Source organism: Rhea americana, unplaced genomic scaffold, assembly GCF_003343005.1.
Source record: "Rhea americana isolate MKP2758 unplaced genomic scaffold, rheAme1 scaffold_148, whole genome shotgun sequence".
Taxonomy (NCBI): Eukaryota; Metazoa; Chordata; class Aves; order Rheiformes; family Rheidae; genus Rhea; species Rhea americana.
Window position 1 is genome coordinate 377,221 of NW_028185572.1, and position 14,223 is coordinate 391,443.

Consider the following 14,223-nt stretch of genomic DNA (forward strand, 5'->3'; position numbering starts at 1 on the left):
GCTCCAGAATTGCAACCCAATAGAGATCCAGGAGCAGCCACTGGACTGGCTCCTTTTGTTCAGATTTGTACACAGCGCTGGTACCTCACTTTTGACAACAGACTGACAGTGAATTACTGTGAGGAAGGGTTGGTTGAAAAGATGATTTATGCCCAAGTTTAATATTTAGTATAAAATGATTGAACATATGAGCTTTTTAGAAGTCTCTCCAGCCCTTGTGTTTTGAGACAGTCACATGAGGCTCTTATTGCTCACTGGGCAGAGGCTGAGGAATGGCAGAAGAAAGCATTTGGCCAACCACAGTACCAGCGTATCAGTCATGGAATTATCCACGCAAGGAGGACTGAGGACTTGCCCTTTCCCTTCAAGATCTTGGTGATTAATCAGCTACTTCTGAAGTGGAAAAGACGGAAGAAAAGAAAAAAAAAAAAGAATAAATTCAGGACTGAATTGCAGGAGTTTGGCAGAGACCAGTTAAACCTTTTCCAAGTGGCTAGAAGCACACAGTTTGGATCTACATTGAATCTCCTTGCAAGGGCCAGAACTAAAGTGCTCTCAGTACCGAATGCTGTGCTCAGTGTATGTGGCTGCTCTGTTTGCACTCAGATGGGAAGCACTTTGATCATACTTTTTGCACAGGCATCTGCACATCTTCCAAAATATGTGAATCTTAAACAAAAAACATCATAGGAGATATCTTCATCCCATCTGCTGAGATAGGACACAAGAAACACGATTTAGTCTGTCCTCTGAGTAGAGGGAACATTGTTATCTCTAAAGGTGTGTTATGTAATATCACAAATTCTTTCTACACTGTYATCAACAATCTTATATATAAAGTACAGCCTGAACTGTAAGGGCAGACTCAGATCCAAAACGCTCAAAACTTTATGGAAGATGGGATCTGAATTTAGCACCTCTGACTAGGTGGTATTAGCAACTTTAAGTGAAGGATCCTGCTATATATATAAACAAAAGAGAGAAATAAACTTTAGAGATTACTATAAGAAAAGAGAGAGATGTTGATGAAATCAAGCATGATTCACCTTCTAAATGTCATGAATCTTGACAAGCTGCACTGAAGCATCTTGGTATAAGATGGGTATGATTACAAAAAGAACCAGGTCCACGGATTAGAGGAAGGAGACCAGAAGCCACGATGGGGGCAGAGAGCTCCTTCATGTGATGCACAGGTGGCTGCTATTTCATTTAAGTGCTGAGGCAATGTCCTCTGAGTCATATGATTTATCTTAATTGAATGACACTCAGTGCCATGCTGAGAGTCAGCACAAAACCTACTCTCCGTAAGTCGTATGCAGGTGCTCCAAATGGAGCCTCACAAAGCCTGTAGACAATAGTTTGACGCAGACCCAGACATCAGCAGACACTCAGATCCTTAGATTCGATTAGATCCCAGGACATTCAGCTCCACAGCATCCTCACAGATGTTCCTCCAGCTCTCTACAATCCACCCAACATAGTGTTCACAGTTTCTCATCTCCTCAACAGGACCAAATGTTGTTTTGCTGCTCTTCCACAATGGCAGGATAATGGGCAAATACACTAAACCTCAGTCTAAGCAAACTCTCTTAGACCAACACAAAAAAGACTAAGAAAGTGCATGAAGGTGCCTAGAACTCTATGCATACATTTTTCTTTTTAAGTCAAGCCTAACGAGAACAATAAACACAATTTACACAGTTACTTTTTTACAGCTGTTCAGAACTCACACCGCAGGGGAGAATTTCACCATGAGCAAGGGCTGCAATTTGGGAGTTAGGGTCCCAAGAAGCAAGGCTAATTTTGGGCCAGAACAGTCTGGAATGCTGCGCTGGAATCAGTTTAAGACGTCTGCACGTGTACATTACAGTTTTGGCACCTCCTTAGCCACCAAATTAGCCTCTGTCAGAAGTAACCTGGACCATCTGTCTTTTCTGTATTCACCAGGGCTGCTGCACGTCTGCTGAGGAGCGAGGCAGGGGCTTTCCAAGAGCTCGCTCTGGGGGCGACAGCTCACAGCTGCCTTACGGAGAGAGGAATGTGAGAAAGTAGCACAACTAGACTGTTAACATTTTTATTATTTTTCTTAATTAGTGGCAGATGAAGTGTAAAGCACTCATGTCCAGACAAAAACTCTTTTTAGTGCCATKGTGGCAACGCAAAAGTAGGTGCTGGAAGTTAGCATGGACGCACACAATGTTTTCCTCTTGGCAGGCAGTTCTTTTTCTTTCTTTTCTTTTCTTTTATTTCATTTTATTTTATTTTTTGCTTAGGATGGGATTTTTCCTTTTTATCTTGAATTAGAATTTATCCTGAATTAAGAATATACAGCATAAAGCATATACATGACGTCATCTAGTACATACCTACAATCTCCCATGACACAACAGCTTGAAGGCTTCCACATCTTGTACAGATGCGTTTAACAAATCAAACCACTAACACAGGTGTGTTGGTTCCTTCCACTCCCACTTTCAGCCCCATAAAAGCACTTATATGACAAATCCTCAGCTTGGAGAGGAAGGCCAAATGACTGGTTCTTATGTAGCTGCAGGTGTGCCCYGGTATTTGCAGTAAGATAAATCTCTTCTAGTCAACTCATTTTGCAGCTAAGCCGCATAGGCCTGTTTCCATAGTCTAAGGATTTAGAGGTGGGCCAGTTTTCATCACAGCCTAAGACTTCTGTGTTCTCCAAAGCAGCAGAATTACGGAAAGACTGAAACACGGGAATGCACACAGCAGCCACTCCGAGCAATGAATTCATCACCTGCTAACACAGCTGCTGCCTCCCATTCAAACCTGCTGCAGAGACTCAGCATTTACAATTACGATGACAATTATTAGGCCAGCAAAGGAAGCTGTTGCCATCCATTCCCAATTGGAAATGTATTTAGCTAAGGTTCAATGCACAGAATTAAAATGGTATTTGGTGCTTATGAGGCCTAATTGTTAGCTTGTAAACATTCAGAGCTTTCATTTATCACATTACCACTGTGTAGAGACCTGGGCCTTGGGAATTAAAGAGAGCATCCTAAGTGCCTTCTATTCAGAAATCAATTCCTGGTCTGACTCTCCGGGTTTCCTTATTTCAGCTTTTTCACATTTCATCAGCCTTTTAAAAGTACGAGTCAAATAGATTGAAAAAAAAAATCACTGTCATAATCTTCCATTTAGTGCCAAAGTATCCTAATGTACTCTGCAAACTGTATTTTGTGTGTGGTTATACAATCCTGCACTCTCCACCTCTGAGCAAGCTTGCCCCTTTGCAATTTTTCAAATAACTTTAAATACAGCATTAAAAATAAATCTGCCACAGACAAACCAGTACTATTCTAATATGTACGAAGGCAAGTCCTCTCCCTAAGGACACAAAGTCAGTATGCAGCCACTGTTTGCAGAATTTTCTGAGTGCCCAAAYGAGGAGAAGAGGATCTCTCTCTCTCTCTCTCTCGTAATCTCTATTACGATCCTCATACTTCCCTTGATTCTCACCTAAACTCTGACACCATGGACACACTTCAGGCCAGGCCAATGGCTCAAAACATGACCTCACAACTTAGTGAGAGTGTTGGAGAAGTGTTATTTCATCTGGGCAATTACTGGAGTTTCACTGTAACTTTTTCAGATGAGTGATAACAATATACCTACTTACATGATCCYGAAGAAAGTGTGGAGCAAAGAGGAGGCATCTTCATAGAAGAGGCAGAAGAGAAGGGAGAGGAAAGGCCAAAGGTGGGTTGTGTTTCTCATGTTCCAGTCTGCTACAGGAGCAGAAACACAACCCTGCTTGAGCTAATCTGGACCAAGGACTCCACTGAATCCCATAAAACTCAGTGCTATGACCTCAGATATTAGTTGATGAAAAAGGCATGATATTAATGCAGTAAGCTGACTTTTCTCAGAATCAAGCGGTGCTGCTTCTGTGAAGATAATAAGTCTTATTTATCATTCTTTTTGCATATGAGAGAAGAAATTGCATGGYCTTCATGCAACTACACAGTGGTCTGAATCTGCATCTAACTGTGGGGTAGATGTTGACCACAATTCTTCTCACAGTTCTGGTACCCCAGTCTCCCAGACCAGGGCACTGACCAACTACTACTGTTATTGAGTGGTGGGACCTTTCCTAAGTCTACTGGGAAGCAATTGCTGGGAAGCAATTGAAGGTCCTCTTGTGTACCCAGTCCAGCTGGCTCCTACGTTCCACTTGTTACAGTGTGTGAGGTTTGGCAGAGTTTAGGTCTCTGTAAAACAGCATCCTACGTTATAGGTCAAAGCTCCCCTCAACCCAGATCTGAAGAACTGGCTCCACACTACCTTTCACCATGCAGTCATCCATGAGCTACTTCTTGGTCAGATCATGAAAAGATTTTCAATTTCTGGGCTTGACTGCAGTGATGTGTAAGGAATTTTGTATCTGAGAGGTGACCTTTAGAAGTAATTGGGCATACAGAGGACTTAAGTAAAAGATCCCCATATGGGTTAAATAATGCATAGAAGGTTTGACTTTCGCTCAGAGGGAAATTGAGTTAATGTACAGTGCTACCATCTCAGCGAGCTAATCAAGATAATTGTCATATTCTTGATTTAAACAGATACATTAATAAGAATTTCCTGATTCTGAAGTAGGGATAAACAACAACTGCTAATAAACTATGCAAAGGATGGTAGGGATTCTTTCAGGAAAAGCAAAAAAGCAAAAACAACAAAGAACCAAGTAGTCACACAACATCCTTTGTTTGGCTTGAGGAGTCAAACGAAAAGAAACTGTTACCCTGACAGAGTTTCCAAATCAACTTCCTTTGTAGCTGATTATCACTGCCACAAGTTCAATGGGAATGCAAGGCTTTAATCCAGTTATTGGACAAACTGAGCAGCTACAATTGCATTAATTGGCAGTGAACGTCAGACCTTGTGCAGAGGCAGAGAATGTCGACATAATGTTAAAACCCTGAAAAAAGTCCTGCATAGGTCTTTGGGGACAGACTAATTACYGCAGAGAGCTAAGTTTTATCCTCAGAGCAAGGGGAAGCTACATGCCATTAGATGCTAAATCTCACTCTCAGCATCAACCCCTAAAAGCTGGATTGTTACAAGAGGCTTTGGTGTAGAAGGTGTGAAAACAAGAGCTGGAAGTGCTGTGAGCAAGTCTGCCACCCTCTGAAAACAGGATCTGTCCCCTCTCCCTATAAAAAAGAAGGACCCATGTTCTAGCCCAGCCCAAACCCTGAGAGGACCTGCATTCCCTGGGCTACCTTCAGAACTGAGTCAGTCTTGCCTCCTTCTCTCCAGCGTCACACCAGCCTTCTCAGGAATCTTTGCAGCTTTATGATAAAGATTGAGATTTGTCCTGGTATGAGCAACAACTCACAGAGAACCAGAGACTCCTGCAAGTAACAGGCAGGAGGAACATTTAAGACGCCTTTGGTCTTGGTGAGACAGTCTTTCTTTGGCCATTGCTCCGAAGAAAAAATGGCTATATCCACAGATTTGGATACAGTCAAACATCCCTTACCAATTCAATGCATTTTCAGCAGCAATACTCACTCGCAGTTCCTTTCTGTTTATTTATTTATTTATTTATGGTAAAATATTTGTAGTGTTTCTGCTCTTGCAACACTATTACTCTTTCGAATTGGGTGTCTGGTTTATAGCCCTCCATAGCTAGCAAGGTAAAGGTAAATCTTAAAAGGAAGTTCTTCATGGTGCAGTGTAAATTTRCCAGCTGAATTTATGTTTACTCTTAACTTTTAAAGCATTGGTGTCCAGCCTGCCCTGGCCCATAAACAACTATTATGTGCAGTGAGAAACTTGAGCTAGARTGCTGTGAGAAACGTCAAGCTTTTCCTCAGACTCAGATTTAATCTCTTAATTTCCATGTGGCAAGGAAAAGGGAAGTATCATGAGCTTCATTTTCGCTGTGAACCAGAACTGAAAACYTCTCAGAGTACCTTCTAGTCACTCATGATAACAGGATTTCTCCAAATCACTTAAACTTTCCCAGTCTAAGTTCCCTGATATTCTGTCATAGAAACCTACAATCTGAAGGTTTCAAACATCTACTTTGGTTTACATCTTCATCTTTGACTTCTTGGATACCACAGGAACTTACATTTCATCCTGCTATGCCTTGCACTCATCCCTGCAGTTTGTGTTTGACTCATGTATTTCTGATGAATTCTGGTGAAAAATGTCTTCAGGAAGGCATCTAAAGTCATGATTTAAGATACTCAGAAATGGAAAGTATATTGCTTCTAATGGCTCTTTGCTCTAGCAATTAGCTAATGTCAGTCTTAAAAAAAATTATGCTTTCCTATCAACCTGAATAGCTCCAGCTTTGCTTTCTAGTCCCTAGTCCTTCTCATGCCTTTCTCTGATAGATTAAGAGTCCTTCCGTAGCTGATAGTTCTGTGTTGACATGCTATGATCTATACAATTCCCAGTCTTCTGTGTGATAAGATAAATAGATGAAGTTTTCTTAGTTCTCTGACTAGAAGAAGCTTCTCCCTCCGGGGCATTTTTTTTCCTGTGCACGCTTCAATTTTAACTATCCTTCATAAACAGTAAACTTTAAAGCTGACATTACCCCAGAATTTGTGCCATCAATGCTGTATAAGGATAAAATCATCTTCCTACTTCCACTCACTACTAGCAAAATGGGATGAGTAAATGTATTCATGTTGTTTATCCACTAAAGCAACACATTAAACAGATTTGCCATGGAATTATACTGAGAAATCATATTGAATGCCTTAGTGCTTTGATCACTACAATCTCTGAGAATCAGTGTTCAACTCCATTCTTTTGGTGCAGCCTTTTCATGTGTATCTTGGCATTTGATTGTGTAAGAACACATTCTGTTTAAATGAAACCCATCTATCAAGCAATCTCAGTCGCTTTGTCTGGCCTATCCTCACCTCTGTTTACCAATCTTCTCATTTTATCATTTCTGACTTTTTTTCTTCAGATCATGCATGCAAAACCTGGGTAGAATCAAGCTTTGCACAAATTCACCAGGAACAAACCCACTGGACTATTCCCTACTGCTGATTACCTTCTGAGCACTATCAAAGAGCAAGTTCTAGAATCATACGTGTGTATTCACAGCTGAAAAGGAAAACAATCTGTTTTCCAAGTCCCTAGTGGACAAACTAGGACAGGATCAGATAGGAAGAGAAGTGATGSTCTCAGATTTGAGCAAGAAAGATTTCGATTAAGCATATGAAAAAGCTTTCTAACAATAAAAATAAACATCTTATACTTTCTCACAATACGACAGGTAAAGGCATCATTATCACTATCGATATTTATGAACAGCTTAGAGGACTTGGATAGAATTATCTGAGAGAACTACAGACATCTGAAAGGTAAACATCTACATTAGAGCTAACCATTTTGGACTACCTTTATGCTAATGGAGAGAGAAAGCTTCAGAATACATCTCTTCTCATCCTAAAGTGGATACTTGAAATAACTCATATGGTACTCACCTTGAAAGTGTTTGTTACTCTCCATTGACTATAAAGGGAGGCTGAGGTTCCTAATTCAGATATAGACTTTTACCCTGTGGTTGTATAAAGTTACATCAGAATCTGTCAGGAACAGTTAAATGGAGATAACTGACCAGAGCTTTGGACGAGGTATCTCTAAAGACACATTCCCGACTCTATTTTCAGTGATGCTGTGCTGTCGTAAAGTGCTGACTTGCTCTAGTCAAGATTTCCATTTCCATAGTCTAACCACTGGAGAATACTGTTTTCCATTTAGCTCTAAAAAGCGTTCTTATAACTCTTCTGAAGTGYGTAAAACGACCAGAATGATGACTTTCACAAAAGCTCTATTTGGTTGGACAGCAAATAATAACAGGACACTGTTATAAAAATATCGACAGAGCATGCTGGATTTTAGCTTCTGTCTCACTTCATCTCCTCTATATTTTCAGTCACACTTTTAAACAGAAGAGCATGTTTCAGGTATAAATCCAACCATTATTAGCTGTAATGTTTAGTTTGCTGCACTGTCCATGGCAACATCTGTTTTCAAGCACAGAAACGATTGGGTTCTTTGCTAAAAGAAAATATCGCCTTGATTTAGCACAAAGTTCCTGACAATACAGTGGGCTTCCACTCCTATAGAGAAAAACACCCTACCTTTCCTCCCTAAAGCCTTCCTCAAATAAATTCAATGTAAGAGTTGAAAGCGTATTAACTTTGATTCACTGAGGAATATTGCTACAGTAATTGCAAGCAGAACRTTGATGGAATGCAAATAACCTTTCAAATGATTCATCACAGAGTTTCCATCAGTTCTTTTCAAGGCAGGAGCAGTAATAGCAAGTATTAAGMAAAGAAATTTGAAACTGGGCCTGAATATTTTGAAGACAGAGCCAAAACAACTGCATGTCTAACACATGCGTATCTGGGTTTAGCCAGCTCCCCTTCTCTGGGGCTCTTTTTTTTTACAGTTTTTCCTTTATAATCTTGGGAACTGTCTATTCTAGCCAAATTGGGCTCTTACTGTGAGTCTATTATTATGGTATCTGAACAATTCCATGTAACCATTTTAACCATATGGGAAATTATGGACTAAAAGAAGCATTTCAAAGAGGCAAGAACTGAGAATAAAAATAAAACTGAGAAAGAGGGAAAAGGGTTCTCAATAGCAGGATGAATATATAAACCATTCTTCCGGATGCCTTTCATTGAGTTATCAGCTTTTTTTCCTATTTGATATCAGAAATGCACTCTCTCCATGGTATTCATAAGCGCAGAATTGATAACTAGTATAAAAAGAAGTACAAATCTTCTTCAAGCCACTGTCATCTCTGGGTTTTTCAATGTATCCTGTCTTCTCTATTCACAAATTCTTTTGGGCAAGGACAATTCTGAAGAGTTCTGAGACTATTTTTAAAGATCATTGAGGCCAGTTAAAACAATACAAGCAGAGCAGTCCATTAACTACAGATTTGTTTTCTGAGATAGCTGTCATTAGTCATTACCAATTGTCATTTTACATTAGCCATTTCAAATAAGCTCAAAAAGACATTGGAACATAGGAAGTAGGCGAAAAGTTGTGAAAAGGGTGATGTGATGAACGCTTACACTCCCAAGGCTTTCAAAGCTAAAACAGAATTCTCTGACATGCAGCCTAAATTCCCAATCCTGACTATGGTTAAGGAGAACCAGGTGTCCAAATTCCTTCGGTGATTTAGAAAAACTCAGCGGAAACTCTGTCCGAAGCTGACTCGGTAGTGAGAACTTGTTCAAACTCTAAACCACTTACATCTGGTATAAAGGGTTTGTGTGAGATGTAATATTCTCTCTTCTGGCCATTTTATTCTGATGTGAATTCTGTCCAGGGAATTAAATTCTACTAACATTGCATGGCTCACAGAACACAGAATAAAGTCAACAGGGTAATATTTGTAATATACTTACTCATAAAATGTTGTCCACCCATTTTCGTTGCTTTTGGTGGCAAGAAGACCTGAGTTGCCGTGGTATGTCATCATAGCCACTTCATGCCCCTGTGTTGTTACACTCTTGAGCGCACTGTTGGTACCAATTGTCACCCAGTAGACTTGGCCATCTGGCACTACCAGCCAGAGAGGCATCCCTGTGGAATCTCTTCGGATGTTGACTAAGTTGCCATTGTTGTCAGTGATCAGGGTTATATCTCCATCTCCAGAATAAGTAAAATTGTAAAGATAATCTCCAGTGGTAAGGCTTTGAGTATAAAGATGTTTACCACTGGTATCAAACAAGTATAGTTCCTGRTCTATGGGTGAGGATAATTCATACAGATTTTGTGTGTTGAGGAATGGCTTGTTTTTCCGAATAAAGCGGATTCGGATATTTCCAAGATCAGCGACATACAGCTCCCCATCTGCACATACTGCAAGGGAGGATGGCGCGTTGAGTTTGGCATCCTTGGCATAGCCATCGTCCCCAGAGAAGCAGTCGCAGTTAGCATCATTCTTGCAGTCACAGCTGCTCGGTGCACCAGCAACAAGAGAAATCTCTCCATTGGTGGTGACCTGCCTGATACGGTTGATCTTTTTCTCATCAGTTTCAGCAATATAGAGGATCCCGTTATGTGAGACAGCCAGGGCGGCAGCAGACTCCAAAGTGGCATGGATTGCCACCTTGCTAAGGAGGAAGTGATCCATGCCTGGCACTTGACAATGCATGGGCCTGCCCGCCACTATGCGCACCTGGTGATTCTCAGAAATCTGTAGCACAACATTGTTGTCGAGCACATAGAGCGAATTATCCATGGGGTTGACTGCCAAATCTGTGGGCCACTCTAGACGAACCTTAATAGCAAAACAACACAAGGAAATTATTATAGTAATACCTTTTTTAATGGTATGGTTACTAAAATCAATCTCAGTTAGGTTGTTTCAACATGGATTAAGGGGAGAAAGGGTAAAAGAAAAGCACACAGTTGATGATTATTACTGCTTGGTATTGTGGCAGTAGAGGACACAACCCTAGCGTGAGTGAGGGGGCTTAGTCTTCCGTTGCACAAGGGGGACACAGAATCACAGACTCTTAGAATGGTTGAGGTTGGAAGGGACCTCTGGAGATCATCTAGTCCAAGATGATATACTTACACTCTGCACTGGAGCAGTGATGGGAGGAAACAAATGGGCAGAGACAGAATTCGAGCTCTCACATTGATGTCTCTGCTTGTTACCCTTGGTGTGAGGTGTCAAGGGCCCATGAAAACTACATCAGTGCCCACGAACTGTAGATGTTCCCAGCACTACGGCAGAGGTGTGGAATATGGGAATAAATGAGAAGATCCAAAGATTCACGCAAGATTTGCCCCCTCCACTCCACCCAACTCTTTTCGGACTGATAGAGCCTGGACCTGGTAGCAGAGACTCGTGCCTGGAAGCTCTGTTGTGTGAAGCGTTACAAAATCAATCAGTCAAACAAAACAACRATCTTTTTACTAAAGGATTTTCCAGACAAGGGGTTCAGTTCCTCTGGCTGAACAACACAGACAAATAACAAAACTGGCAGCTGTGTCAGCGTATGTGTACATCCAAAATATAACCACCTATTTTGTGCTTGACGCTGCAAAAATGCAAAATGTCAATTCATGGGAAATTCAGCCTATTTCATTTCATGGAATAAAATATTTYTGTCTTCACAGCAGTTTTCACATTATACTGAGAATAATGTAAGAATGGGTTCAAGTAATAGCAACATATTGCACTTCTSTACTGATAATCCACACACACCAGTAACCTGAAGCAGCCACTGGGAAAGCAACAAGTGAGCAAGCACTGGAAGGTCTCTATTTTCAGCACTGCCTTTCTAGTGAGTCTACTCTTTTAGCCACCAAACGTAAGAAACCTCTACCATCAGAATTCAGAGTCCTTTTGGTTGTTCACAAAGAATGGTAAAATGTGCCTCCTGTGATTATTTTATTTTACTTCAGGTTTACATAGAAAAAAACAGGTCAACATTGTGCTGACAGGAGTGAACCAACACCAAAAYATTTTCCTGATGGGGCGTCTTCCTCATATCAGGGCTGTAGAGGGGAATGGAAAATTAGCAGCTCTGATGAATGCTCTTGCCACTAGGATTTTAAATAAATATTCAAYTAGTTAATAAGAAAGCTATTCTAATTATATATTCCTTGTCAKATAGCCAGGCAACTCTTAAGTTAGAGTAGATGGAGTTGATATGTATCAAGCAGAGCAAGAAATCAGGTAAGATCTAGAGGCACTCTAGAGATTCATATTTGGAAAGCCTGTAGTTGAACATAYCTGCCACAGCTATGGTTTGCTTTTGATGTTTCTATTTTTGTTCAAATCTCCTTTCATGTTTTTTAAGAGCATCAGTTGCAAATTATTTAGTTCATTTTGCCTTTTAACGGGTGGGCTTGTGAAGCTTAGTTTCATGGCTAAGCACAGGGCTGAGCTCTGCCTAGTCTCTGTTCTCAAATCTCTTTCATTTTCTCAGCTCCTGGCCTATTTTAACCCCTCCTGTAGTAAAACATTATAGCCTGTGGTTTTCTCTTCAATAATGTATGCCTCCATCCCCTCCAGTGGTCTTTATGCTCTGCAGCCTTGAGTTAGCATCAAGAGCAGAGTTTATTCTGAACTGACAAAGGAATTTTCACTTTCTTAAAAAACCTTTCTTGTCAACATTGGCTGCTAAATATTTCATGTTTTCATGTCCCAGAGGGACTTGTCAGAAGAGACCCTTCTAGCCACTGTAAATGATGAAAAGATACTTCCCAAGCTGGGTTTTGTGTTTTGCTTTTTAGTTAAACATGTCTTTGGTGTGTGTGTCCATCACAATATTGGTTAATCTGTCCATCACGGCACTGCTTCATTTAATATGGGCTACTATCATTTTAAGAAGGAAAAAAAAGAAGCTATAGCTGATATATTTTAGCTCATTTCAGAAGTGTTTAAGTATGATGCTAGYATATGCAAATGACACAACCTGCCAGAAAATAGTTTTTAAAATCTGAATCCACAACGGTCCAGCAGTAACTGCCCTTGAAATTCAGTTAAAGAAAAGAATATGCCTGTAAGATGAGAGAAGTGCTACAAGAGGGCTTTTAAGCAGCAAAGCTTACTTCCATAGGTGGCATGAGAGTTTTTAAACTCATAATTTCAGCTGTTCATAAATTGTGGACAGTGGGAACGAGTTGCAAGGAAGTAAGAATAGTCTTTTCAAATTAGAGGGGAAAATTTGAAGAACAGATTTCATATGGTAGAATGGAAATTATCTAGGTAGTTACAAAAAGGAAACCCCACTGACATCTATTGTGGCTGAATAACAGTACTTAGCCCTCCAGCTACGGTCTGTATTTTCATAGAAGAGGATAACATTCCTCTAGCCAGGCAAATGATGGGTGGCACAAAGGTTTCAAAGGACAGTATCTCTAAACYGGCTCAATTTGACAGATTGGCCAGTGCCCCACAAAATTGAGTGCTGGGCTGTAACAGATTTCCTTTCTGTATGTTCCAAAAGTAAAGCAATCATCAAACTGGCATTTCTTTTTCTCTCCCTTTTTTCTCCACCTATAAGCAGCAGGACTTAAAAGCCCAGCATGATGGTAGCTGCAACCAATTTGCAATCTGATGCAATTCAAGATTCTTGTTTTCCTGCCGTTGCTAATTTTGGCACCACAGCCTCCAATCAGTGTTTCCTACATGTTAATTTCATTCAAGCCCAAAAGTGTGCTGGGCAAATTAGGATGGGGGGTGCGATGGGGAGAGTGGTACTATATTAAAAAAAAAAAAAAAAGTTCACTGAGTTGTTATAACAAAGATGATCAGAGGGCTGGAGCACCTGCCCTAGGAGGAACGGCTGCGAGAGCTGGGCCTSTTCAGCGTGGGGAAGAGAAGACTGAGGGGGGATCTGATCAACGTGTACAAGTACCTGAAGGGAGGGTGTCAAGGGGACGAGGACAAACTCTTTTCAGTTGTCCCGTGTGACAGGACAAGAGGCAATGGGCAGAAATTGAAGCACAGGAAGTTCGGCCTGACCGTGAGGGGGTAATTTCTTCACTGTGAGAGTGATGGAGCACTCGACCAGGTTGCCCAGAGAGGTTGTAGAGTCTCCTTTTCTGAAGATCTTCAAAATCCACCTGGACGCAACCCTGTCTACCATGCTCTAGGTGACCCTGCTGAGGGGGGAGGTTGGCCTAGATGATCTCCAGAGGTCCCTTMCAACCTTACCGATTCTATGATTCTATGATAAGGAGCTGTGAATGAGGTTTCTTCGGTGGCTAGGACATCTTTAAAATCTTCCTCCTCAGAGACTCTCCAGGTTACATCTTTCCTTCATTCTTTTTAGGATCTTCTTTTTCAACCCAGTCATTTTCATGCTATAAGCCATGTAAGCATGCATGTAATTCTCCTTGAACCCTTAYTCTTTTGTCAAACTTGAGAGAAATTGGCCAATTGCTTCAAAAAGGTACAGAGGATGGCACACAGACATGCAGACAGGGTGAACGAGTAGGCTTACTTTCTGCAGGAAAGAAAAAAAAAAMCCCAAAGTTGTGCTACCTGAGAAATGTCCATGACAGAGTCACAGCTGAGAGGCCGAGCCGATGTCAGGTCATTGGAACCCAACACAGTTGAGATGATCCCATTCTGATCAATCCGCCTGATCATAGTGCCATCCACAAAGTAGATCAACCCAAATTTGTCCACAGTGATGCCTAGGGAGGAAAAGAGCAAGGGAGTCA

General features: G+C 41.0%; 1 protein-coding gene across 1 annotated transcript in view; it reads right to left on the reverse strand.

Annotated features, from left to right (window-relative positions):
- TENM4 (teneurin transmembrane protein 4) overlaps positions 1–14,223 on the reverse strand; it is a 353,790-nt gene that overhangs the window by 38,790 nt on the left and 300,777 nt on the right. Inside the window, exons 21-22 of the mRNA XM_085299249.1 lie at positions 14,042–14,196; positions 9,438–10,315 (exon numbers count right to left, since the gene is read on the reverse strand). Coding sequence (XP_085155375.1) covers positions 9,438–10,315; positions 14,042–14,196 — 1,033 coding nt within the window. The remainder of the gene's footprint in view (positions 1–9,437; positions 10,316–14,041; positions 14,197–14,223) is intronic.